The sequence below is a fragment of the Leptonychotes weddellii genome, chromosome 9, assembly GCF_054177405.1.
Source record: "Leptonychotes weddellii isolate Sample4059 chromosome 9, ASM5417740v2, whole genome shotgun sequence".
NCBI classification, from domain to species: Eukaryota; Metazoa; Chordata; class Mammalia; order Carnivora; family Phocidae; genus Leptonychotes; species Leptonychotes weddellii.
Window position 1 is genome coordinate 108153500 of NC_138377.1, and position 25975 is coordinate 108179474.

The 25975-nt window shown below is 45.4% G+C and overlaps 1 protein-coding gene across 1 annotated transcript in view; it reads left to right on the plus strand.

The window, feature by feature from the left end:
- The window catches only part of OTUD7A (OTU deubiquitinase 7A), an 80354-nt gene that overhangs the window by 19197 nt on the left and 35182 nt on the right, over positions 1-25975 (plus strand). Inside the window, exons 3-5 of the mRNA XM_081831497.1 lie at positions 7191-7292; positions 11173-11300; positions 12123-12235. Of these exons, the coding sequence (XP_081687623.1) occupies positions 7191-7292; positions 11173-11300; positions 12123-12235 (343 nt within the window). The remainder of the gene's footprint in view (positions 1-7190; positions 7293-11172; positions 11301-12122; positions 12236-25975) is intronic.

The following is a 25975-nucleotide window of genomic DNA, read 5'->3' on the forward strand; positions in this document are numbered from 1 at the left end:
GTCTGAGTGGAAAGAGCCTCCCTTAGACCTCTCCTCCATGAATGCAAAAGCAACTATGCTTATCCCCAAAAGGGCCTCAGTATGTGAAGGTACTTTTTAATCCAAAGGGTGTGGTTCATTTATTCACTCATTAGTTTATGCATAAATACCTTCCTTGCTTTAACCCAGGGTTTTGAACCTGTTTTGACAAAAACATGTATATGGTACTTTCTATATGCCAAGCCCTGTTTTAAGTGCTTCCCAAATAGTGAATAACATATTGTTCATAAAAATTCTACTAGATCAATACTATTATTATCCCCATTTTTCAAAAGAGGGGACTGAGACATTAGAGAGGCAAAGTAACTTGTCCAAGGTTCCACTGCTAAGAAGTAGTGGAACTGAGATTTGAGCTCAGAAAATCTAGTTCCAAGGTCCCTCTGCTTAACCACTCTGCTGGCAACCTCTCTGAGCCCCTGAGTATCTCATTCTCTGGCCTCAGATCTGCAAGAGTAGGTTTTCCAAAGCCTGCTTTATGGGTGAATAATTCATTATGTCCCCGTTGTCAATGTGAAACACTTGGTCATTATTGCACATAGCTCTGAACTGAAAGGAATGAGCAGGTCTTCTGTTTCTAATGATTGATTAGCATGTCTGCCCTGAAAAGGATGATGATTTATTAATGCTATCTGCATGGATGCAAAAGGGGATTGACCTGAGACACATCAGAGAAATCACCTGTAAGCTTCAGGGCTCTGTGCCTCTGAAAAATTTGAAAATTATAACCAAACTGTAAAAATTCCAACTCATCTATTGAAGAGGAGAAAAATTTAGTGGAACTAGTAACTGTACCAGTTAGATTCCCCCAAAGTGTGTTTAACTGAATTCAACCAATTTTTTTAAAACTAAATCAAGACAAATGAGTTAATTTACATAGATATTGTCTTTGGCACCAGAACAAAGTATCTCCATTTACAAGTGTAAAACTGAAACAAATCCACATGGCATTCTTTTTGTTTTTAACATTTTTAAATCTACAGGAAAGTTAAAAGATTAGTACCTATATTCCTTGCAGCAAGAGTCACCAATTTTCAGAGTTAGGTCACATTTGCTTTATCTCTTTTTTATATAAGCATAACTTTTTTCTGAACCATTTGAATGTGTATTACAAATGTGTATCTTAAAATTCTCCTATGAAACCGGAACATTGCCACTCCTAAGAAAAATAACATATGCTACCTGATCTAGAGCCCATATTCACATTTTCCCAGTTAGCCCCAAAATCTCATTTAAATTTTTTTTCATTCCAAAACCCAATCAAAGTTTCTGCATTGCATTTGTTTATATCTTTTTTTTTTTTACCTCTTTTAAAGAACATCCCCCTATCTTTTCTTTTGCTTTTCATGATAATTTTTTCAAGGGTCCCAGCCTATTATCTCATATCCCATTCTTGAATGACCCCAACGGGATTCATTCGCCACTACCTCTCCCTAGGGGCCATATGATGCTGGCTTACTCTTCCAGTTCCTGGAAGAGGCTGGGTCAAGGAGAGGTCAGAACAGTGGACTCTCTGATCTGTGTGCCCTGTGGGAAAGAAAGGGGACGAGTCTACTCTGCCTGAACACTGGCAATGCCAAAGAGTGGTGCTGGGTGGGGGAAGACAGAAGCATAGGGGGATGAAACTAAGGGAAAGAGGGAGGAAGGAATATGAAAAAAGAAGGAAATAACATGGTTTTGAGGTGGACATCAGAGGCAGAGGAAGAAGCCTCATGCACGACACACATTTTTCAACCTTGAATTTACCTGTTTTTATGTTATATAATGTAAAGGTCACCAAATTCATGTAGTGGTACTGATGGGGAGGGAGGAATGAAAATGAAAACTGGGGAAACACATCAAGGGAACTTCAACTTGATCTTTAGTTTTTTCTTCTTTTACATCAAAACGAACAAGCTGAAGCAAATATGACAGAGGGTCTGCAAGGGGCCTGGTTCTGCGTGATGGGTGTACTGCCCTCAGCACTCTTCAAAATTTTCACCGTAAAAACAGAATGAGAGAAACAAGCAAGAGCAGAAACGGGAGAGTGAGCAACCTTTGTTTCTCAGGAAGCACAGTAGAAAGACTGGGTCTATGACTTCAGACTAACAAACTTGAGCTTCAGCTCCACTGCTTATGGAAGAATATATTTTTTGAAATCATACCAGCTCACAGAAGTTGAAACCGGCTTGCCAACAAACTCAGCCACGTCCAACTAAATTAGAACAGCTTTGCTCAGGATCTGATTTTGCCCTAGATGAGAAATGGGCCCTTTAAGATTCAGTGCCCCATGACTCCCCGAGCCTGTTTCCTTGTCTGTAAAATGGGAATATGCACCCCCACACAAAACTGGGAGATTCATGGTCAGCCCCGCAGGGAGCAGGAAACACTAACCCAGCCAGCAGGACCATCAGCTGTGAATCCGTCATTACCGCACAGAACAGGAAGTCTGGGGACAGGGATGCTCATGGCAGGGCTGGCAGCTCCCTGTGTCTTCAAGGACCCAGGTACACCCAACTTTCTGCCTGTCTATCTTCAGCAGGTCAGTGCTGCCTCCATTCAGGGTGCAATGGGGCTAGAGATGCATCTGGTGACATCTTCGCACATCATCCAGGGAAGCGAGGGAGAGGCCCTGTCTATGTCCCTTTTGAAGGATGAACAACACTTTGCCAGTAGCTGCCCCACAGGTCAAGGGACAGGATGTGGCCACAGCAACACTGGTCCCTGGCAAGGAGCATGGAATGCAGGGAAGGAATTTGTCACAGCAGGGTTCTGTGAGCAAGGATGGGAGGGGAAAGCTATTGGATGGGGAAACCACAGGGTCTGCCCATTAATGCAGATCACCTCATTAGCATATTCTTTCCCCTGTTTCTCTATTCATACCCCTGCACCCACTGGCTCTTGGAACAGCTTCAGAGGATGCATGGGGCCATCCCACTTTAACATTAAATGTGTTGGGCTTTCAGGTGTTACAGCTACTCTCTTATGCCATGTAAGCAAGAATCTTGTCGTTTTTCTTCCATTTTGTGGCGACCCAGTTTTAATATCTCCCAGCCTGGAGGTTTATTAAAAGGCCTTGGAAAAAGTCAGGTGAGACGGGTTGCTATTTCACAACCTAGAAAAAAAGAAGTTACCAAGTGATGGTATGTTATTTCCAGTTATGTCTCTGACCGGTGATCCAGGGGCACAGTCAGTTAAGGCCCTTAATTGTCTTTCTCATTTAGCTTTAATAAGATGACTTGCAAGTGGTCAGAATACGCCAATTTGTTAGCATAAGCATTAGCATCATCAATAATAGAGGCTTGTCCATTTAATTCTGTAGTGTTAATTTCTATACATGTTTTTCATTTAGAATTAAGGATACAGTTATGTTATATTAGTAAAACCATTTATTAAAATGCAGTTACTGAATCTTAACCAAAAAGCACTGTAGAGCAGATCGTTCTCCAGTTCAAACACATTACTGACACGGTTTATTATATTAAGCCTTGTTAATGTGGTAATCTGTTAGACAATAACTCTCCAACTCTGAACTAAATGTACTTTTGAGGGCCTTAACTTCTAGCAATACTGTAGTTCTTGCCCTTCATATTTCATTATTGATTACTGAAAGCAGTAACACCCTTTGTTAAGATTAATTCTTAATAATGACAGATGACTTGCTGGAATGTAAACAATGCAATGCCCCTCCAACTTTCCAATCCTATTAGTATAATTCTCTTTTTTAAAAAAAAAAAAATTCAATTAAATGTTTTCACAACTTCTTGAAAATATCTATTATAAACGTTCTCGTTTGACTGAAATTCCACGAAGAGTTAAAGGCCCCAAGAGGTGGCTATTATATTCCATTCCCCAAATTAAAAATCTGTGTCACAAAGACCATACAGTGGCATGATATATTCAAAGCACTGAAAGGAAAAAAACCTACAACCAAGAATACTCTACCTGGCAAGATTATCATCCAGATAAACTTTGTATTTTATGAGGCTTCTGGAAAAACTCTGTTTTGTGCCAAGAACTGTGAGATGTCCAAAATTTTACTCTGCTTGAAAGCTAATAAACTTGCCTTTTGTGGTTTCATGGATGCTGGCAGAAAACCTGGGACTTCTGGATCACAGGAGAAGGATACTGTTACATTTGAGGCATGTGCGGCATTTGGGAGATCCCATGGGAGCATTTTTCTTCTTGTGGAAGCCTACTGGTTGGTCCTGAGAAATAAAACGTGATCAGTGTACCACCTCCCTGATACGTTCTGGGGTCTAAGATGTTCCTTCCCCACATGCTGGGTTGTTGCTTCCTGTCTTCCCTCACAAAATTGTCAAACGCCACCACCACAGTGCCTGTAACTTACCCTTTGTTCTCAATCACTTCCTAATCACAACTTGACCTCTCATCCATGAAGGTCAGCCATAAAGGGACAAAAGCGTTTTTATAAAACCGAACCATAATTAATCCCCTAGTTTCCCTTTTGGTTAAACCACCACCCACAAAGTGTGCTAAACAGGCCAGCCTGGGGATGCCATTACAGACAAGAAAGAAGCAACATGGTCAGAAATGGCCAGGGAGGAATTGAATTTTCAAAACAGGTCTGTATAACCCCTAGTCCTGTTCATCTTGCTCATTACCTAGGAAGCAGTTGAGAGGGGATGGTTGCTTTTGGGGACAGCCATATTCAGTGAACAAACTGTCTTAAGGTACTGTTATAGATTGAATGTTTGTGTCCCCCTCCAAATCCATATGGGGCACTCTGATCCTTAGTGTGATGGTATTTGGTGGTAGGGCCTTTGAAAGGTAATTAAGTTTAGATAAAATTGTGAGGATGGGGCCCTGTGATGGGATTAGTGTCCTTATAAGAGGAGGAAGAGAACAGAGCTCACTGTCCACCATATGAGGACACAACAAGAAGGCGGCCACCTGCAAACCTAGAAGAGAGTTCTCACCAGGAACCAAATCAGCCAGCACTTCAATCTGGGACTTCCAGCCTCCACAACTGTGAGAAATAAATGTCTGTTGTTTAAGCTACCCAGTCTGTGGTATTTTGTTATAGCAGCCCAAGCTGACTACTTTTCTTGGTTATCTCATTGATTTCTAGCTTATTTTTAGTATAGCCAGAGCACATAGTGTAAATGATTTCAAATCCTTTGAAATTTGTTGACACTTTTTTATGGCCCATTATGTGGTCAATTTTGGAAAATATTCCATGTGACATGGAATGGTTATATTCCATTTGACTTCACTGTGTTATCATTATGAAGTATCCCTCTTTATCCTGTTCACCTTCATCTGATATCGATAGGACTTCACCAACTTTGTTTTTGCTTAGTTTTTGAATGGTGTGTCTTTCTCTACCTAGTTACTGTTAAATTTCTGTGTCATTATATTTTTGGTGTCTTCTGTCAGCAGCATATACTTGTTTTTTTTAAGCAAGGCTGGCAATCTGTCTTTTAATTAAAGTATTTAGTTCACTCACATTTAATATAAATACTGGTATATTTTGGTTTAAATCCGTTATCTTGCTGTTTATTTTTTGTGTGTTATTGTGTCTCTTTTTTCCTCTCTTATTCTTTTGAATTATTTAAGAATGTTTATTATTCTGGTTTCCCCTCTACTAGCTTGTCAGTTATACATTCTTTTATTATTCCTTTAGTGGTTACTCTACGGTTTCCAAAATGTACCTTCGAGCTATTAGAATTTACCATAACTTGGCACTTTTACCACTTCCTGGTCAATGTAAGGATCTTTGGATTTATGTCATTTATTACACATTCCCGTGTTTTGTGTTATTTTTGCTGTCCTGTGTTTTAATTCTACATATACTTTAATCCTCAAAAAGGCATTTCTGATATTGCTTTAAACAGCCAATATTTATTTCCATTTCCATTTACCAACATACTTGCCCTTTCAAGCCCCTTTATTACTTTTGTGCACTCTGAAGTATTCTTTACTGAATCCTTTTAGTATTCTCTACTGCAGGTCTGATGGATTCTCCCTTTCAGTTCATCTGAGGTCTCGAATTCTAGATTGGTAATAACTGCCAGATAAGGGTGGAGGCACAGGTTCTCCACTCTGCTCTGTTGGACACCTGTGGAGGAATGGGCTTCTTGGTACTGCTGGGAGGGAGCATGGGACCTTCTTACCACCAGATGGGTGGGAAAGGCCAGGCTCCCCATATGTTCTCAGTTGGTAGGGGGTGGAGTCCAGCTTACCACCCAGCAGGGCTGAAGTACCGGCTGTGTGTTCAGCCTTCTCTGACACCATCTGGCACTGGGGGAGCGGGTGGTGAGTGACTCATTACTGCCCGGTAAGGTTGGAAGTTTTGGCTCCCCACTTGGCCTCTGCCAGCAGGGATGATAATGAGCTACAATTTCTTCTGTGGCATTTCACTGAAATAGAGCAGTTATTGTCTATCTTCCTAAGCTGCCCCTTTCCTGATATCCTGTCTAGAGAGAGCATGATTCCTTTGTCTACCCCCATTGGTGTCTCCAGGTTCCCAACTTCTGCAGTACCTGGTCTAGGATTTGGGGGCAAAAAAGAAATTCCAGGGAGGCTACTACCATGCTGTTTCTCAGATCCCAAGTTTCCTGGTCAGTCTGCCTCTTCTCTCCACTTTTCAGTCTTCCTGTGTTATTTTATACATGATGTCCAGGATTTTTAGTTGTACTTAGTACAAGAATAGGGGAAAGTATGTCTACTCCCTCTTCCTGGAAGCAGAAGTCTCAAGATGTGTTAATGAGATTTAACAGGAATATATCTAAGTAGCTATAATGATTTTGATCTGTTAAATTAAACATAAACCATACTTTCGGAGGTATGTATGCATCAAAAAAGGATGGTGCAAAACAAAAAAATAACTTCCAGAAGGGGAAACTGTGTTCAAGGAGATTGCACAAAGATAAACTTTATTTTTGTGTAAAATGGTCCCAGATTCAAGGAGAAAAGCCTTCACCCTTGGGTTTCTTAATCCTCTTGCTAATTAATGGGAGGATTTGGTCATCTCTTATTTTAGAGGGGGAAAAAAATCTATATTTTATTTAAAAGTAGCCATAATGCTCTACCTTCCCACTGAAGTTCTCTAGAACCTCTCAAAAATCATCTGCTGATGTTTATGCTTACTTAGGAAACACTTAACAACGATCTATTCTGGGATTCTCTTCTAAAGTGAGTTTCTATTTCAGGTCGCCTGAACTGGTGGTCCACTGTGTGCACGAGCTGTAAACGGCTTCTTCCTTTGGCCACTACAGGGGACGGGAACTGCCTTTTACACGCAGCCTCTCTGGGTAAGCTCCACAGCAGAGACAGGGTGGCAGCGCCCCAGGCCGGTTCTGCTCAGGGCAGACATATGTTAAGTAGAGCCATGCACATCACTCATATGAAACAGTCCCCAAGGGATGTAGCCAACAATCTAGCCCTTCTGGTCAAGCAGCTGGCAGGCTTGGTGGGGACACAGAGCACACATGAGAAAAGACCTGATATAATAGAAGGGGCCTAATCATGAGCGGCAGGGATGGGAATTAGAGATTATAGTGTAGAGGACTTCCTGGAGGAGGTGAGATCTGAAGGACTCGAAAAGATTTTAAAAGAAGACGTCCCAGGTAGGGAGACTCCATGGAAGGAAGGCAGGAATTAACAGGATCTTTGGAAGCAGGGCTGAGCTAGGTTGGGCTTGAGCAGGAAGTTTGGGGAGCCGTACATTAGGTTGGATGGTATGGGGCCACTGCATTGATAGCAGTCCATGCACTTGGACTGACAAAAAGACATAGTTTTTGGGTCAATCACTTGGATAAATCATAGGGGAATCACTTGGGTACTGAGAAAAAGACATAGGTTGAGTAGAATTTTAGGAAGAAAAATGCTGAATTCCACACTGTGAACATAGTGAGATCATAATTTCACTGGAAGGATAGGCAAAAGATAATACGCCCAAGCATTAAAAGTGGCCATTGCTGGGTGGTGGGATTGTTGATTTTTATTGTTGAAACAGGGGAATCACCTGGGGACTGACAAAAAGACATAGTTGGGTAAACCACAGGCAAATCAGCATAGTCCAAATATACAGCAGGGAAGTCAGCAAACTTCCACAGAGATGTGAGCTTCCAGGCTGCAAAAACCCATACCGGCAGGTGCACAAGCATTGCTGGCACTATTTGAATAACTGAGGGGTCATGGTAGACTTTCGGGAAGCTCAGTTACTCCTTCTAGATCCATCCTTCTATACACAGAGCCGAATCAGTTTTGACAGACAGGACTGGATTTGTGCCAGGGACCCAGGCCTCAGAGCCAGCTATCCTCCTGAGTCCTAGAATAAAGGGTCTCTCTCCACAGATGGGACCCTAAGATAAGAATATTCTTAGTTGGCGAGTTTGACCAAGAATATTCCTTGTTGGTCAAACTCACCTCCCCAGGTAAACACGGTTGATGCTGGGACCCAGAGCAAGGGCCAGACCCCAAACCTCTCTTCGGCCCTGTAGTGAGGCCTGTTCAGCAAGAGGTGGACAGAGGTGAGACTAAAACCCACAGAGGCGAAATTCATGGGGTCTGGGAGGGGGCCTGAGAGCCTCGGGAGAGAATGGAGCCCCAGAGCAAGTGGAACATTCCGCGTTCTGCAGGCGTGGCAACGGGTGGTGGGGAACACAGAGGCTCCCACGTCCCTGCTTGCCTTCCATTTCACAACGAACACATTTCTGTTTGTTGGCATTGCAAACGTGTTTCACATTCATCACGGTAGGAAAATAAAAATCAACAATCCCACCACCCAGCAACGGCCACTTTTAATGTTTTGGCGTATTATCTTTTGCCTTTTCTTTCAGTGAAATTATGACCGCACAATGTTTGCCGTGCGGAATCCAGCATTTTCCCCTTAAAATTCTATCATGAATTTCCCATGCTATTGTTCTTCAAAAACATGTTTTTGGTAGTTTTGTCATATTTCATCATAATGTATAAACTAGTTCCCTATTGTGGGACATTTTCACCTTGTTGGTGTGTAAAACCTGGAAAGGACATAAAAGAAGAAATCTCTCATCTGTGTCACACATCAGCCTCGTACAAAGGGAAATGCCTTTGTCCTTCAGAAACTGCAGTGTGCACCATTACAGGTGAGCAAAGCCACAAATCAGGCCATGTGCCACCGCGGTCTGGTCTGAAGACAGGCATTTTCCCAGGGAGTGTAGTGGGGCTCCCGTCTGCCTGAGAAGAGAAAGCATCCTGTGGGCCAGTCTTGCTCCAGCGAGGCCATAGTGGAGTCTGGAGCTCATCGCCAGGTGGCTCCTTCCTCCTGGGACTTTGTTTTCCTTTCATGGGGTTTAGCTGTTTGACCTGACTGTTCAAAGGAGCCATGCCACACTGACCAGCAATGCTTCTTGACCTAGGTTTGTGGGACACCCACAGAAATGACAGTAATCGTAGAGCCAGGCTTGCAAGCAAACATTTATGGGGCAAGGAGACCCTTCCTGCAAGAGAGACCCAAACATGGAGCCGGGGGAACTGAGGCTGGACTTACCGTGCCTGGGAGAGTCCCAAGAGGCCACTGCAGGCAGGGCTGAGGGATGAGTAAGATCAGCTTGGCCTGTTTATAAAAGGAGCATGAATGGCCACTTCCCTCATCTATGTTGTAAAAAAAGGCAAAAGCCTCACTTGATGGAAAGCCCATAGCAGCCCCCGCTATTGCGTATCTTTGCACAAAAGGATGCGTGGCCAGATTGAGTCTTTAAAGATTAGGTCAGTGCAGGTCACTCCTCTTTTAAAAGCTCTCCAGAGGCTCCCAGCTCATTTAAAAGTCCACCTTTTCTTTTCTTTTTTTTTTAAAGATTTTATTTATTTATTCATGAGAGACAGAGAGAGAGAGAGAAGCAGGCTTCCAAGGAGCAGGGAGCCCAATGCGGGACTCGATCCCAGGACCCTGGGATCATGACCTGAGCCGAAGGCAGACGCTTAACCATCTGAGCCACCCAGGCGCCCAAAAGTCCACCTTTTCACTCTCCACCTTGTCCCCTAGATCCTCCCTCCAGCCACCTTTCCCACTTGCTGTTTCTCAAGTATGACTCGTGGGCGCCCCTTGGGGCTGACCCCTGCCTTCCCCTCTGCCTGGGCTGGCAACTCAGCTCCCTCCTTCACCCTCTCGAGTCTAGACCCTGATGTCTCCATTCATGCCATGACCACTGCCACCCAGCAACCTGTCCTGCTTCATCTCTCTGTCTGGTGCTCTACCCCTGACAGCGTATGCCATGTGCTAATTCGATGGCTGCTTCCTCTTCCCTCAGTGTGCACTCTGTGAGATTTTAGGAACTTAGTCTGTCCTGATTGCTGCTGTGGGTATTCCCAAAACCGAGAATGGTGTCTCACCCCTATTATGAAATAAGTTTGGAATTAATTAAGTGGAATTAATGCCATTTAATTAAATGGATGGATGGATGGATTCCCCCATTCTTTCCCCATAGCCAGACCTGCACTTCTCATTACTATTTCTTCCATTTGTTGGGTCTCTTGACCACATCTGAGCTGTCCCACGAATGTACTCAGAGATGGCTGATGTTCCTTATATAACCCCTCAACACCCAGCACAGGCTGGGGAGGGGGTAAGGGAGAAAGACCTCCCCCCAAAACAGGTACTTGCTCTTGGGTCCAGATGTTTGCAGTGGTTCCCACTGATGCTCTGTGTCTCAGGAGGTCAAGATGCCTTAGGGCTGAGACATCAGATGTCTAGGTGAAGCCTAGATGAAGCCAGGGTCTGATTGCCATCCTGGCTTGAGGCCCTGTGTGAGGACACGTCACCAGCTTATCCACAGAGACTATCTCTCACTCAAATACAGGAGTTGGACAGCGAACATTAGGTCCCTCAAAGCAAACCTGAGAGATTGAAAGTAGCTGGCCAAGGGTCCCAGAGAGACGCAGCATGTGATCTCACCCACTGTTTTTTCTCTGAGAAAGGGGCATACTCCTTCATTCACCAGCTTGCTTCAATGGGAAATGGGGAAAGAGAACAGAGGGGAATGGCTAGCTAATCGTGAGAAATGAATAGCTGACTGACGCATTATCTTTGTGTGTGCAGATGCAGGAGGCTGGGCCCCGTAAGTTGTGGTGGTTTGAGTGGCCTCCTGGCTTGTCCCCGTCCTCACGTCCTGTCTCTCTCCTCTGCTCCTCATGGGCCTCCTGCTGCAGGAATGTGGGGGTTTCACGACCGGGACCTTGTGTTGCGGAAAGCTCTCTACACAATGATGAGGACAGGAGCTGAAAGAGAAGCCCTAAAGCGGAGGTGGAGGTGGCAGCAGACGCAGCAGAACAAGGAGGTTGGTACCCGCTGTTGTGTCCAGAGCCCGAGACCCATACCAAGCGCAGCCATGGGCCACGGGTGGAATCCAGAGCTGGGCCCCAAGGCCAAGTCCGTCTTGCGAGATCAGACAGCAATGGCTTCTGGGACTAGGAAGGCCTCCCTCATTTAAACCAACTGAAGAGGTGCCCATTACAAAAGCTCAGCCCCTGGCACACAGTGACTCTTATGTCTACTCACACCGCCTGTCCTTGCATAATTATGAAAACCAACCACCTTCACTGTCAAAAGGTGTCCTGGCTTGAGGACAAATTATACAGTCCCCTATGTGTGGTCACTACTGGTGGTGACTTGAAGGCCGGGTGTAGCCGCAAGGTGGTTCTGGCACAGCCTACAGCCCCCGCTCCTGTGTATGTTCTCAATCCAAAGAGAATCCCACCATCCCGCCGATGGGGGACGTTATCACTTTGCTGTCCTACAAGGATCTGCCTGCTTTCTGACTGAAGTTGGCCCGTCATCTCTTTAAACTTTTCAGTGCTCAGCCCCGAGTTTGGTGTATGCAGATTAACGTCTGGTCATTCACACCCCGCTGGCAGGACCCTTGCTGCTGGGTGTTCCCCTCCCCACAGCATTGAAATTGGAGATTGGGGGTTCTGAAGAAATGTGGTTGAGAGCAAACGGGGAGAGTCAGCGGCTACTAGCAGGCATGCCCAGCCTGGGCGTTGGTCGGGCTTGCGCTGAGCCGGGGGGTCGGGGGTCCGGTGGGCCTGCCAGGCTCACCTGCACGGGGCGGGCAAGGAGGCCCGGCCACCACCTCCTGAGCCGGCTTCCATTGTGCCAGTCAGGGCTGCTGTACACCGAGGAGGAATGGGAGCGGGAGTGGACGGAGCTGCTGAAATTGGCGTCCAGCGAGCCACGCACGCACTTCAGCAAGAACGGTGGCACAGGAGGGGGGTAAGTGCGGCCCCTCACCCTCCCCGGTGCTCACCTTAAGCTCCTGGCCGCCCAGCATGGGAAGTTCTTTGAGGGAGCACGTGGTAACCCCAGGCTGGGGGAGATACAAAGGTTCCCGCCTTCAGACATTAGATTCTCCTCAAGGACACAGGGCAGAGTTGTGGGGCAGGGCTGGACCCCTGCCAGATATTTGGGGGAAATTTTACACAGCTTGCACGTACATTTTGCAGGTAGAGGCACGGAGGTTGCAAGTGTCGCCCCTTCCCCATTGCAGGCTGCGGTGGGAAGGGGACTCGCTGGACAGTCAGCCTTTGTAGGGGGCGTGTGACGTGGTAGGCCCTTCACACTGCTGTTGCACTCACCAGGCTCAGAAGCCTCAAGCTGCCGGGTTTGGACTTTTTCCAAGTATCCGTTTAATTTCTGGCTTCAAGAAGTCACGCTGAGAGCAAAAGGTCACTAAGTGAGCGCAGCGTGAGCACCAGAGGTGCTGTGTGCCTTCCTGTCCACGTGCAGGGAGTGGCTTGTTCCTGCAGACATAACTGAAATGTCCCAGTGTGAGAATAAAGCGTGTGGCCCAACAAGGCAGCCACCCAACCTGTGGCCCCAGCAGTTGAAAGGCACATGTGTGCTTTCGTTCATACTTAATGGAAGCCAAGAGACAAGTTGTCACCCCTAGAAAAAGTCTCAGGCAAACATAAGAAAGCCTGAGCATTGACACTGAGAAGATCCCAGAAGGGATCAGATCCCAGTAGAGAGCCCATGTTGGCAGTATGTCCTGGCCCCATACCTCCGCCTCAGGGGTCCTCAGCCACCAGCAGCCAGGTGTGGGGGCTTCCCAGGCCGGACACTATATCGAGGACCCTCAAAGACGAGCCCTCTGGTATGGAAACCCATCAACACGATTCCCACAGGGTGGTTTTGTCACTTTAGTTTAACAATGTCACGTGTCCACACCAAAGTCTATCTTTGGGGACACATATTCTGAAGACTCAGTCCAGTCCTGAAAACTCCACACTCTGCTTTTCCATGCTGAGTCATGCCTGAGATGTGTGTGAAGAATTCCTTAGCATCCCTTTCATCGTTGCCTCTCTGCCACCTGCCACAGGGCAGACACTCCATAGATGCACGTGGATTGACTCTAGCCCAGTGTGTCTTTGGGAGTGAGGGGGTGGGGTGTAAAATAATAATAATACGTGGCCATCACCATATACTGTGTCCGCTGAGTCCTCCCATCCAGGAGGCACTTGGCCCGTGGTCACACAGCTGATCAGGCCTCAGCTTGCGCTCCTGCTCCCTGGAACCCAGGAGGGCCCGGAGCTGAGTGGGGGCGGAAGGAGTGGGGTGTCTGGTGTTCATGCCCGTCTCCCTCCCACGGGACCCAGGTTTGCCAGCTCAGTCGGGGCAGGACCACTGCAGAGAGGCCTCCTTGGTGATGGGCAGCAGCTCTGTTCTCTGTTGTTCCCTTACGCTTTGGGGAAATGGGGGAGAGACAGAAGGCATTGGCGCAGCTACTCACTCTCCCCAGCTCCCAAGAAGAGTGCTTTGGTGTTGCTGAGCCCTGCCAACCCAACTGTAGTGATCACACACCTCCAAATGTCCCGCCTCCTCTCAGGATCCCTTGGGGTTTTTTTTAGTCCCCTCCACTACAACTTGGACCAGAAGGTTTGAGGAGCAGACAAGCATCACATGAGCTACCAGCATCCTCTTCCATCGGGGAAGGTGTTGGAAAGGGGTGGACAACACTCAAGGCAGGTGGGGACTCTGACACCTGCCAGGACCTTAGGAATACCCCCATTTGCTGTCCATTTGCACAGACCACAGCAAGGAAATGCTCTTCAGGATGGTGTCCAAGTCCTCATGGCTAGTTTCTCCTGAATTTTTCATGGTTCCAAGAGCTCGAATCCTGCCCCCATGGTCCCTCCCATGCCAGGGCTCAGAGGTGTCTGTCCTGATGTCTGTAGCCCACAGGGCCGTGTTTGGGCTCTGGTTGGTCACCCAGATCCCACAGCAGCAGGTAAATCACAAAAGGAGGCAAGGAGCTGCTAGAAACAAGGCTATTTTGGTTCTGACATGTTAGTTTTGTAAACGTGTGTGTGCTATACATGAGATACCAGCTTTTAGTCCCTGTCACCGGGTCTTTGTACATTTCCCTTCGTTCTGGATCGCTCTCATATAGTCAAGCTAGCAGAGAACACCAGTATGTTTCTTCCGTCCAAGAAGGGCTCCCCTGCCATGGGGGTCCCCCCTTCCCTTGGGGTTCAGAAATCCAAAAGAGAGACATTTTTTCCGTGAGTTACCAGTACCTCTGCATTTTGCCTCTGTCTTCCCTGGGCAAAGGGAAGAGGTTTCCCTCCTCACGTTTTGCTGAGAGATGTGAGGCATCCCTGGGGCTTGAGGGCCTTAGAGACTCGTACCTGATGTCTGCCCCAAGGCTCCGAAGGCTGAGGCTGGCCAGCTCCCAGGTCCTCAGAGCCATGGGAGTGTTATGGAGTCCTAGGGGCAATGCATGCTTCGCGAGCACCAGGAGTGAACCCTGGGACGAGGCCTGAGATGGGCTGTCTTCAGGAGGAGGACTCTGCCGACAACAAGGGTAAACCCCAGAAGCCAGGCCAAAAAGGTGGTCACAAGCCACCAGCTTGGGGTGCCACCATCTCTGTCCAGGGAACTGAGGGCAGAGACAGCTGTGGGAAGGCCTGAAGACCCCCAAAAGCACTTCCATAGAAACGGGGTCAGCATTTGGACCTCCACCAAGCCCAGTGAGCACCCAAAAGAAGAGTCAAGAAGGACTTTGTACCAACCCCACGGGGAGCCACAGACAGCAGCCAGAGAGTGAGGAGGCAGGGACATGAGAAACAGAGGCATGGCTGGGGCCTGGTAGCCCACAGAACAGAAGAGAAGTGACACACAGATTTTCCAGATTTCATCCTGGGGATAGGAGAGAGCTAGTCAAGAGAGAATGAGTTTGCAAGTATGATGGTTACAAAGACTAAAGTGGCTTTCTTTGTGTTCCCTCCCACGCCTGGCTCATTTGGAAACCTGGTTCCCAGGGACGAGGGACGAGTGTAGCAGTTCCAGCAGCGCTGGCCCTTCCCTCTGTCTTGCTCCCTGCCCAGCTTCTGGCCCCTGGTACTGGCACAGGTGGGGACAGACCCCATTCTGCTCCCTGACATGGACACTGGCCTGGTGTCATTTTGTAAACCCATCACTTTCCCAGAACACTATGAGGTTAAGTATCTGGAGAGGTTGAAAGGGCAGACTCAAGGATGAGCTTGGCCCTCTTTCTTTCTTCTTCCTGTAAAACTCACAGCGGCTGGCCCCCAGGCTCACTGGCAGAACCCTGGCAAGAAACCCTGCAGGCAGAGATGCACGTCCACTGCTCGCCCAAGGAGATGGGTGTAGACCAGGTTGGCATCCAGGCAGGGCAGGCTACCAGCCCGATAACCACCATGGACAGGCTGCTTAGGGCTGGTGCCCCCAAGTACATGATCACAGAGCGGGGCACCCTGGAAGGCCCCAGGAAGGCAAGGTGGGTTATGGGCCTCCTGTTGTACTCCAGATACACAAGAAAGACAGACAACGGCGCCCACAGACATCGACAGTGAAGAGCCGAGCCCAGGCAGAGGCAAATGCTTCTGAGCAGGGCACAAGTGCTGGACAATTTCCCTCTGATGCTTGCAAATCAAAATGTAGCCATTTCCCCATGGCCAAAATAAGAGAAATCAGATGTTCTGTGCTGGGGCTGCCACTGTTACTGCTGTTCCGGAGACCCACTGAGATACCACACGTGGAATGCACCCCTCCGGAAGGGCTGCTGCTGGGGCTTTTATAGCCCTGTCTGACCATCACCATCCTCGCCATCCTGTGGGTGCTCAAACCCACGTGAGGAGCAAGGGGAGAGGGATGTTCCCCAGCAGGAAGACAGGGAGGAAGTAAGGAAACACCTCCACCCTAAGTCTGGTTGCTCATCCTCCACTTGCACGTGTAGCCTCAGGCCCTACACACTCTGGGAAAAGAGGGTGTGCAATCAGAAGAACCTAGTTACTTGTTCCAAAAGTGATTAAAAAAAAATCTCTGACAGCAATTAGTTAGTGAAGGCCTCTGGGCACTTCATCTAGTTTCAAGGCAACCACGAAAGGAGAGCAAGTAAGAGGGCCTTGCCTGATGGACCCTGACCAGAGACCCAGACTTAAATGCACTGTGTTATAGTCCCAAGCTGGGCATGTGATGTTGGGCATGTCTCACAAGCTCTCTGAGCCTCAGTTTTGCTCATCCGTAAAATGCATTTGGTAGTAACATCCCTGCCAGGCAGCATCCACCAGGTTTGCTCACCTTCTGGAGGTCACTTCCCTGCCAGGCAGCATCCACCGGGTTTGCTCACGTTCTGGAGCTCACTGGAATTGCCTGGTGCCACTTGAGTAGTTGCAGTCATCTGGCAGTTGGTCTCAGTGGGACTAGATAGTCCAAGATAGTCTCACATCACAGTTCTGAGGCTGAGAACTACCTCTCCCTGGGCCTCTTCCACATGGATTTTATCTTTGAGGAGACCCAGGCTCCTTACAATACAGTCTCAGGGCTGGAAGAGAGGACAGCCCCTGATTTGCTGGGGCTTCTCAAGCCTCTGATTGCATCCCTTTACTAATGTCCCATTAGCCAAAACAAATCACATGGTCAAGCCGACCTCAAGGCAGAGAGGTAGACTCCACCCTTGATGGGAGGAGGGGCAAAGTCACATTGCAAAGGGACAAGTACACAGGAGTGGAAGGATCTGTAGACACTAAAGCAGTCTGCTACATACTCAGAAGTTACTGGTATGGAGTGGTAAAATCACAAATCTGAAGGTGTTTGGAAAGGGGTACTTTTACAACAGTAAAACATTAAGACATTGTCACACTTCTTCTGTAAGTTGGCATGCCTGCTGCCTATAGGGTGTGTTGTAAAGGCCCATTCCAGACACCTGAAATGTGTTCCTTCTCCCAGATTTCCCACTGACTCATCTCCATGCCTGATATTCCACCCTTAGCAATTAATTTCTTTGAGTCTTGAGGGCTTTGGGGCTTTTAGGAGTCTCTCTGATTGTGGAGCAAATCCCTTCTGTTAGTTTTTACACCAAGGATACTACATTTTATACTCTGTGGCCTGACCTCCAGAGCCTAGTCCTGTGGAAATGGTGCACAAAAATAGCTCATTGATTGTGCTGGGCACAGCTGAGGAGGAGAGAAAGGAAGAAATGAATGTCTGCTGAGCACCTACCTGCCTTGCACACATTATCCCCACTTTATAAATTAGGCAACGAATGCTCAGAGAGATTAATTAACTTGCCTCCAGTTTGTAATGGGTGGGGCTAGAATACAGACCCAGATATGTCTGAATCCCAGCCCTGGGGTTTCCCAGAGCATCTATTGTGACAAGTCTCAGTATCTTCTTAAGAAAGTGTGCACTGCAGTTAGAACTTTTGAGTCCTGTCATATCTGAATCTGTCTTTATTCTACCTCACCCTTGGTGGGTAGTTTCCCTAGGTATAAAACTCTAAATTCATGAGTTGAATGATGTCATCAGAGAAAAGGTTAGATAGAAAGACATCCGCTTCCTGGCATTCAGTTCAGGTTGGCTAATTGAAATAAGAAACAATTATAGGAAACCCAAAGACAAAATATATTCAACTTCTTCATCTTTACAAGCTCTGAAAAAGATTTACTCATTAGTTTAATATCTACTAATTGCCTTCCATGTGCTGTGCATTTTTACATACACAGTCTCATTCTGCCATCACGGTAACCTGTGACATAAAGATTATAATCTTCATCTACCATATGAGGAAACTTGGATTCAGGATGGAAAAGGACTTGTCCAGGGTACTGAATGACAGAGCCATAGTTCAAATTCAGATCTTCTGTCTCTCAGGTCCCCTGTTTTTTCCCTGTCCCTTAGCTCAGAAGTCTGTCTCCATTGTTATGGAGAATTGGATTCTTGCTGCCTTCTCACCTTTAGTTCTGTGGGTAATGGAATAATGACTCTGTTTTCTAGTCCAATTCCAGTTGTGTTTCAGGGGAATACCATTTGAATCCCAGCCCTTGCTAACAAAAGACTAAACCTCCACTATCAGTTGTCTTGCTCTGTGAATGTACAGAAAGGCATTTTCCAATTCAGCCTCCATGAATCTCCGTTTACTCACCTCTCAAATTTTGAAAACCTTTGTAAACATTAGGGCAATAATGAATTATTGAGAGGAATTATCTTAAATGCATTTACAATGAATTATTACTAAGCAATTTTCAACACAACCACTACAATTTTGGGAGGCAAGGAGTAAACCAGGATCCTCTCAGTTTTAAGAATATAATGCAAACCCCATCAGGGAAATGAAAAGCTCACTACACATGTATTAGAAGGTTGAAAAGAAAATGTATTGACAATACCAAGTGCTGGTGAAAATGCAGAGCAAATGGAACTCTCATACACTGTTGTTGGCAACAGAAAATGGTACAACCACTTTCAAATACAGTTTTACAGATTCTTAGAAATTTTTTAAAGATTTTATTTATTTATTTGAGAGAGAGAGAGAGAGCATGAGTGAGGGGAGGGGTAAAAGGGAGAGGAAGAAGCAGGCTTCCCACTGAGCAGGGAGCCCGATGCGGGGCTCGATCCCAGAACCCCAGGGATCACGATCTGAGCCGAAAGCAGATGCTTAACTGACTGAGCCACCCAGGCACCCCGTATGATTCCATTTATATGACATTATCCAAAAAGCAAAACTGTCATGATGGGGAACAGATGAGTGGTTCGTTTATTTGCATATAGATGTCCAATTTTCCAATATCATTTCTTGAAAAAAACTATTCTTTCATCATTGAAATCCTTTAACCTTTGTCAAAAGTTAATTAGTATTATTTTTGTAGGTATTTTTTTCTGCATTCTCTGTTATTTTCCATTGAAATATGTGTCCATCTTTTGACAATATCACCCTGTTGATCAGTGTCATTTTATAAGTCTTAAAATTGAGTAGCATCATTCCTCCAAGTTTCTTCTTTTTTAGTATTTCTAGTTTGGGGTTGTTTTTGTTTGTTTGTTTGTTTTTGCTTTCCCATATAAATTTGTAGAATCAGCTTATCTGTATCTGAAAAATATCCTGCTGGGATTGTGATTAGTATTACATTAAATCTATATATGAATTTGGGGAAGATGAAAATCTTTACAATGTTGAGTCTTCTAACACATCTTTTTCCATGTGTTGCAGTGATACAGTATGTCTCTCCACTTATTTAGATCTTTTTTTATTTGTTTCATCAGCATTTTATAGTTTTCAGCATACAGGTCCTATATGTGTTTTATTAAATTTATACTTGAGGGTCACCTGGGTGGCTCAGTCAATTAAGTATCTGACTCTTGATTTTGGCTCAGGTCATGATCTCATGCTCATGGGATTGAGCCCCAAGGCAGGCTCCATGCTGGGCAGGAAGCCTGCTTGAGATTCTCTTTCTCCCCTCCCTCTCTCTCTGCCCCTCCCCCTGCTCATGTGTGTGCTCACTCTCGCTCTCTCTCTCTAAAATAAAATAAATCTTGGGGCACCTGGGTGGCTCAGTCATTAAGCATCTGCCTTCAGCTCAGGTCATGATCCCAGGGTCCTGGGATCGAGCCCCACATTGGGCTCTCTGCTTGGCGGGAAGCCTGCTTCTTCCTCTCCCACTCCCCCCTGCTTGTGTTCCCTTGATCACTGTCTCTCTCTCTCTCTCTGTCAAATAAATAAATAAAATCTTTTAAAAAAATAAAAAATAAAATAAATCTTTAAAAAAATTATATCTGAATAATCCATTTGGAGCTACTGTAAACGATAGTGTGTGTGTGTGTGTGTGTGTGTGTTAATTTGGGTTTGCAATTGTACATGGCTACTTATAGAAATGTGACTGATTTTTGTGTTGGCTTTGTATCCTGTGATATTACTACACTCATTTATTACATTTATGAGATTTTTTTGGTAGATTCCTTCAGATTTTCTTCATAGACATTCATATCATCTGTGAGTAGAGCTAGTTTTCTTTTCTTCCTTTCCAACCTGTATGCCTTTGTTTTTCTTGACTTACTGCACTAGTTGGGACTTCTAGTACAATGTTGAATTGGCATGGTAAGAGAGAACATCCTCTCCTGGTTACCAATCTTAAGTCAGAAATCTTTCATTAATATGATGTTAATGCAGGTTTTTAGTAGATATCTTTTATCAGGTTGAAGAAGTTTCCTTCTATTCCTTTTGTTAAGAGTTTCTATCATTAATTAATGGTGGATTTTATCAAATAAATTTTCTATATCAATTAATATGATCATGTAGGGGGTTTTCTTCTTTAATTAATGTTAATTAATTAATTTTGTGGGTTACCTTGAATGATATTTGACTATTGAGCCAGCCTTGCATTCCAGAGATGAACTCTTAGTGTATTGAACTTTTTTATTTTGCTCATTCAATTTGGCAATATTATATTGAGGATTTTTGCATCTGTGGCCATAGAGATTATTGGAATATAGTTTTTCTTTTTATATACTACTGTCTGTGTCTAGCTTTGGAGGAATGCTAGTCTCATAGAACACATTGGGAAGCATTAATCTCTTCTATGTTCTAAAAGAGATTTTGCAGAACTAGAGATATTTCTTCTTTAAATGTTTGGAGAATTCACAAGTGAATCAATCTGCAACCAAAAATTTCCTTTTCAGAAGGCTATTAATGATAAATTCAATTTATTTAATACTTATAGAAAGTAGAAATAAGTGAATTTGGGTAGCTTCTTTTTGAGAAATTTTTCATTTCATCTAAGTTGTTGAATTTATGTGCATAGCATTGTTAGCAATATTCCTTTTATAACTTATTAATGTCTCTGGGGATCATTAGTGATATTCCCTCATTCTTTCCAAATTCAGCAGTTAGTGTCTTTCTCTTTTTAGTTTGTCAGCCTTGCTAAAGTTTTATCAATTTTGTTGATCTTTTAAAAGAACCAATTTTGGTTTAGTTGGTTATTGTTTTTTAGTTCTCAGTTTCATTGATTTCTGGTCTTACCTTTAGTGTTTCCTTCCTTCTGTTTGCTTTGATTTATTTTGCTCTAATTTCTCTACTTTTTTCAGGTGGGGACTTATATTATTGATTTGAGAACTCATTCATTTAAAGGCTATAAATTTCCCTCTAAGCACTGATTAGGTGCATACAACAATTTTTAAAATATTTTCTAATTTCCCTTAAGAACTTTTCTTTGACCACTGAATTATTTAAAAGTGTATTGTGTAACAGATTTTTTGTTGTCTTTCTTTACTTATTCTAGTTTAATTGCATTATGGCCTATTAACATAATTGGTGTGATTTAAATTATTTTAAATTTGTCAAAGTTTGTGAAGAGGTGAGCCTATGGTCTAACTTTGTGAAGATTCCATGTGCTTTCTACAAGGATGTGTATTTTGTACTTGCAGGGCTGTGGTTCTAATGTCAGGTCAGTCCTATTCAGCTACATTACTCCGTCTGTGACCTGGGTACAATCTCTTCAGTCAGTCCTCAGAGCCTTTGGTATACTAATTAGGACCAAACCTATACATGTACAGCTCAGGCTTGGGGGCTGGGGAGTCCAGGAATTCATAAAAACCTCATGGGGTTGTTTTCTCAAGTTCTCCCTTTCCATGATCTTCCAGGTACTTTTCGGTTCTCTAGAACTCCATTTTCTGTCCTCCAGCCAGAGTTCTAGGACCTTAGTTAGAGCACTCTGCCATACAGTTCCATAACTGCACCTGTATCCTGGGCCAAATGGCCAAGAGGACAGAGAGGGGAAAATATTAAACAAAACGGGGTTCGCCTCTCCCAACCCTCTTGGCATCACAGCTCCACTGATCAGTGAGGAAGGTTCCTCTCTTTTAGATTCATGGCTCCCAGTGGCTTTTGAGAGTTGGAGGATGAGAGAAAGGGGAGAAGAAAAAAATGGGGATTTCTATGCTTTACTTGAGTTTTAGGAGTTCCCATTCCTCACTCTCAAACTAGAGGACACCTTCTGTCCCCTCACCAGTGCCCACTTGTGGGTTTCAGGATATGTTGCTTCTGGGAATACCAGAGGGTTAAAAAAATGTAAATTCAGTTTTCTTTCCCAATCTATCTTCTACTATTTACCTTCCAGAACCTTCCAGTAACTCTTCCATGCATTCTGTCTAGGTGGGAGGGTTGTGTTCAGGAGGAGAGGAGGGGTGGAATGTTCTTATTTGATCTTCGCAGCAACAAGAGTCAAACACAAGGTGGTAGACTAGAGGTTTTGTTGTGACAGATGAAACAGGAGTTCTAGATCAACGGAGCAGGTGGGGTAGACAAGGTAGGCTGAGAGGGGCCTTGGCAACTTGTGTCCTCACTGATCCTCACCTGCATCCCCCATCCGTACACACACATCAGAAGACATTCCCACCAAGTTTAGCAGTTGAGCATTTTCTTAATCCTAATCCTGCCAGATCCATAGTGACAAGTTGTATGATTTGGCAAAGATTCAGTTGTGCTCCCACACTTATTGGGGGTATGCAGCCTGTGCCAAGAATTTTACATGTTCCTATTGTATTAAAACTAATCCGAGTGAATAATGGGGCTGTCCGTGCAGGAATTCCCTTTGATGTGCTTGGTCTTCCTCACTTGGAGACCATTAGGAAGGGCAGCTCTCTTGAACTGATATTTCCATTCAAAAGGCAATGTTCTTGTTCTGGAACATCTTTGACTCCCCAAGATAACTTATGCACCAAATTCTCCGCTAAAGTTTGATGTGTTTTGATGGACTCTCAGCAACAACTCAGAAACTCCAGAATGCCTTTCTGATTCAAAATTTGGGAAGTCATAACCCTGAAGACAGATTTCTAGGTGCTGCTATGTTCATTCTGTTTACTTGCTGTCAATAATGGAAAGATCATGAAAGGGATCCAGCTATTTTTGTGCGGGAAATGGTCTATGGGTTAGGAAAAGGAGGAATGTGTTTATAGTCCTCTCAAAGTTCACTTTCTCAAAAGATGTATTTACTTTATTGTGTTTTAAACTCTTCGGTAACATGGATTGTGTCTGTGACCCCACATCTCAGAGGACTAGGGGAGAGGGCACCTCTGCATTGTCTCTTTAAATTACCACTTGTTTGTGCTCTGCCCAGAGAAATGTTGCACTGCTGTGCACATCACCCTGTCCTGAGCCCCTGCCTCATCCAGGGCTCATATATGTTTTATATTGCCTCCTCCTTCAGACTGCAGTATTCTGATGGCCAGCCAAACCCAATGGTTCTTTTTGATTCCCTTCCAACCCCAGCTCAGTGCTGGGCACCTGTTGCTATGCTCTATGTACATACAGAGCTGAACCCAGGACCAGCAGACATAGAGCTGACCATTTGTGCTGCCACACGCAGCCAGGGGAGATGTTCCTGCCCAGGTCCTGTGACACCAGCTCCCAGACCTGACCCATTAGAAGGCAGGGGAAAAAGGCTGTTCCCCTTATGGGTCCAGTGCTCACCCGTTTGACTGGCAGGCTGGGAGCCAGAGTAGGGAGCTGTGGGCTTCCCAAAGGATCTGGATTTCCTAGGAAGTGAGGAGGGACAGCATTGTCAGGCAGGAATTAGAGCCGTGTCATCTACTGAACACACTTAGGTGTTACATCATGTGTCTAGCAGGGCTGGCTGTGAAACCGTCATTAGCATAGCCAATGACAGATCCAGAAGCCGAGATTCAGAAAATTAGGTCAGTTCCCAAAGTCCCACAACTCACAAGAGAGAGCCAGAATCCAAACTTAGAACTGGCCAAAAACATAAACCCACGCTCTTAACAAATGCGAAACAGGTATGGAGAGCAGGAATTAACAACTTATCTTGAGATTTGTGATAAAAATAACTTTTGTGAAAAGCTTATTTGTTCTCCGTTTGGTGAGACAGGTTAAGTGGAGGCTGAGAGGCTATTAAATCAGGGAGAAAAAGAGACACAGGAAAGGGGGCCAGTTCGAGGACCCCTGGGCAGCCCCCACAGGGCATCTCGTGTCCTGGTTCCCCACTCCTCTTGTGTGTTTCTCATTCTGCTTTCCCTCTGAAGTTGTTTCTGCAATTTCATTGCTATGTTTACCCAATTTTGCAGTGTGTTTACTGCATTTCTTCTTTATTGGCCTTTTTCAGAAATACCTGGAATCCTAAATGATTTCATGATGTACGGTCTCAGGAACTTGAGTCTTTTAAGGAAAAATAAGTAGTGTTCTCTGTTGCAAGGTGCCCACACCCCAGTCTGGCACTCCAAAGCCAGGGCCTGGCCTCTCATTGGACAGGAAGCATTCTTATGAGTATTCCTTACAGTTCTCTGACCTCCACCAGCAAACCAAGCAGGAAAACATTTGAACATCCTTGGTTCTCATGTTTGAAGATGTAGAATCCAGGTCTAATTTTTAAAGACTTTTCTAATTAGAAATAAGACTAAAGTCGACTCTCCATCTATCAGGTGACTCCCTGAACTTCCTGTCTAAAGAAACCACCTTTTTATCATTGAGTTTATTAATACCTGGTAGTTTCTTATTTGATCATCTGTTAATTGAGTGTTTCCACCCCTAGACCTGCATACGTGTGCATACATGTGCACGTACACACACACACCCAGCACGGTGCTACACCTATCACAGAAACTCAGTAAATATTTGTCACACGATTGACCCCAGCTTATTGATTCCAGTGAATAAGATGAGTCCTCACCCCCAAGCCACCTGATTGCTGTTGAGCCCCTGTCAGAGCCCGAGACCAACTTGGCCCCTTCAGAGTGCCAGGAGTGCAACCATTCTTCATTCTTAGCTTCCCAGGCCATAGCTCTTGGCAGAGCCCCTGCTGCCTACAATGTGCCTTAGGAAATCTCTTGAAAGGCTGCCCTCTAGTCAGACACAGTCCCTGGTCCCCACAGCAGGCACAGGCTGGCCTCAGCTCTGCTCAGGGCCCTGGCTTCTAATCGCCAGCCCCCTAAGTCTACATGCCAATTCATCAAAGGTGTTGTCATGGCTCTGAGCCCTGCATGGGGGAGGAGCTTGAGTCCCACCACTCAGAAATGCAGCTGGTGACACGTGCAGGGGGAGTGCTGTGCCGTTGTGAGAGGAGGAAGGACCCACCTACTGTGCTGGAAGCATCTCTGAGATGCACCATTAAGAGGGAAAAGTAAGGGTCAGAATAGTAATGCCCTTACACCTAGAGGTAGAGGAGGGTATATGTATGTGTATAGAATCTAAATATCTTGATCTTATATCTTTAAATGGAAGGGTACACCAAAAACCAGCGACTATGTCTCCATAGATGGGGTGACTACACAACTTACATCCAAACTGGTGCATTGGCCGGGGGATGGGGGGAGGGTGAGTACCAACCACTCCAGATGCATAAATCAGGATTTTGCTGAGCAAAATGGGAGGTGTGGTGTGGGACACAGGAAGGATCCTAGGAGGCCTGTGCCCAAGCTGCCCCTCTGTGTGGCCTGGTGACTGCCCTTGGGTGAGACCCTGTTAGCCACCCAGATTGGCTTACTTGTCCATGACATGGGCTCTTGCTGGGTGGTCTCCAAGGGTTGTGACTGCCATTTAAGCCAGGGCACCCCCACATCTGCCCAGTATTTTTGACTCCTGCCACCATCCTCTGTGACCTTGAGATACCATCAGGACCTCATGCCACCATCTTTGCTTCATGCCTACCTGGAGGAAGCTCCCAACCTGGCCTGTGCCCTGGTCACCTTTCACCCCATCTTCCCCAGGGG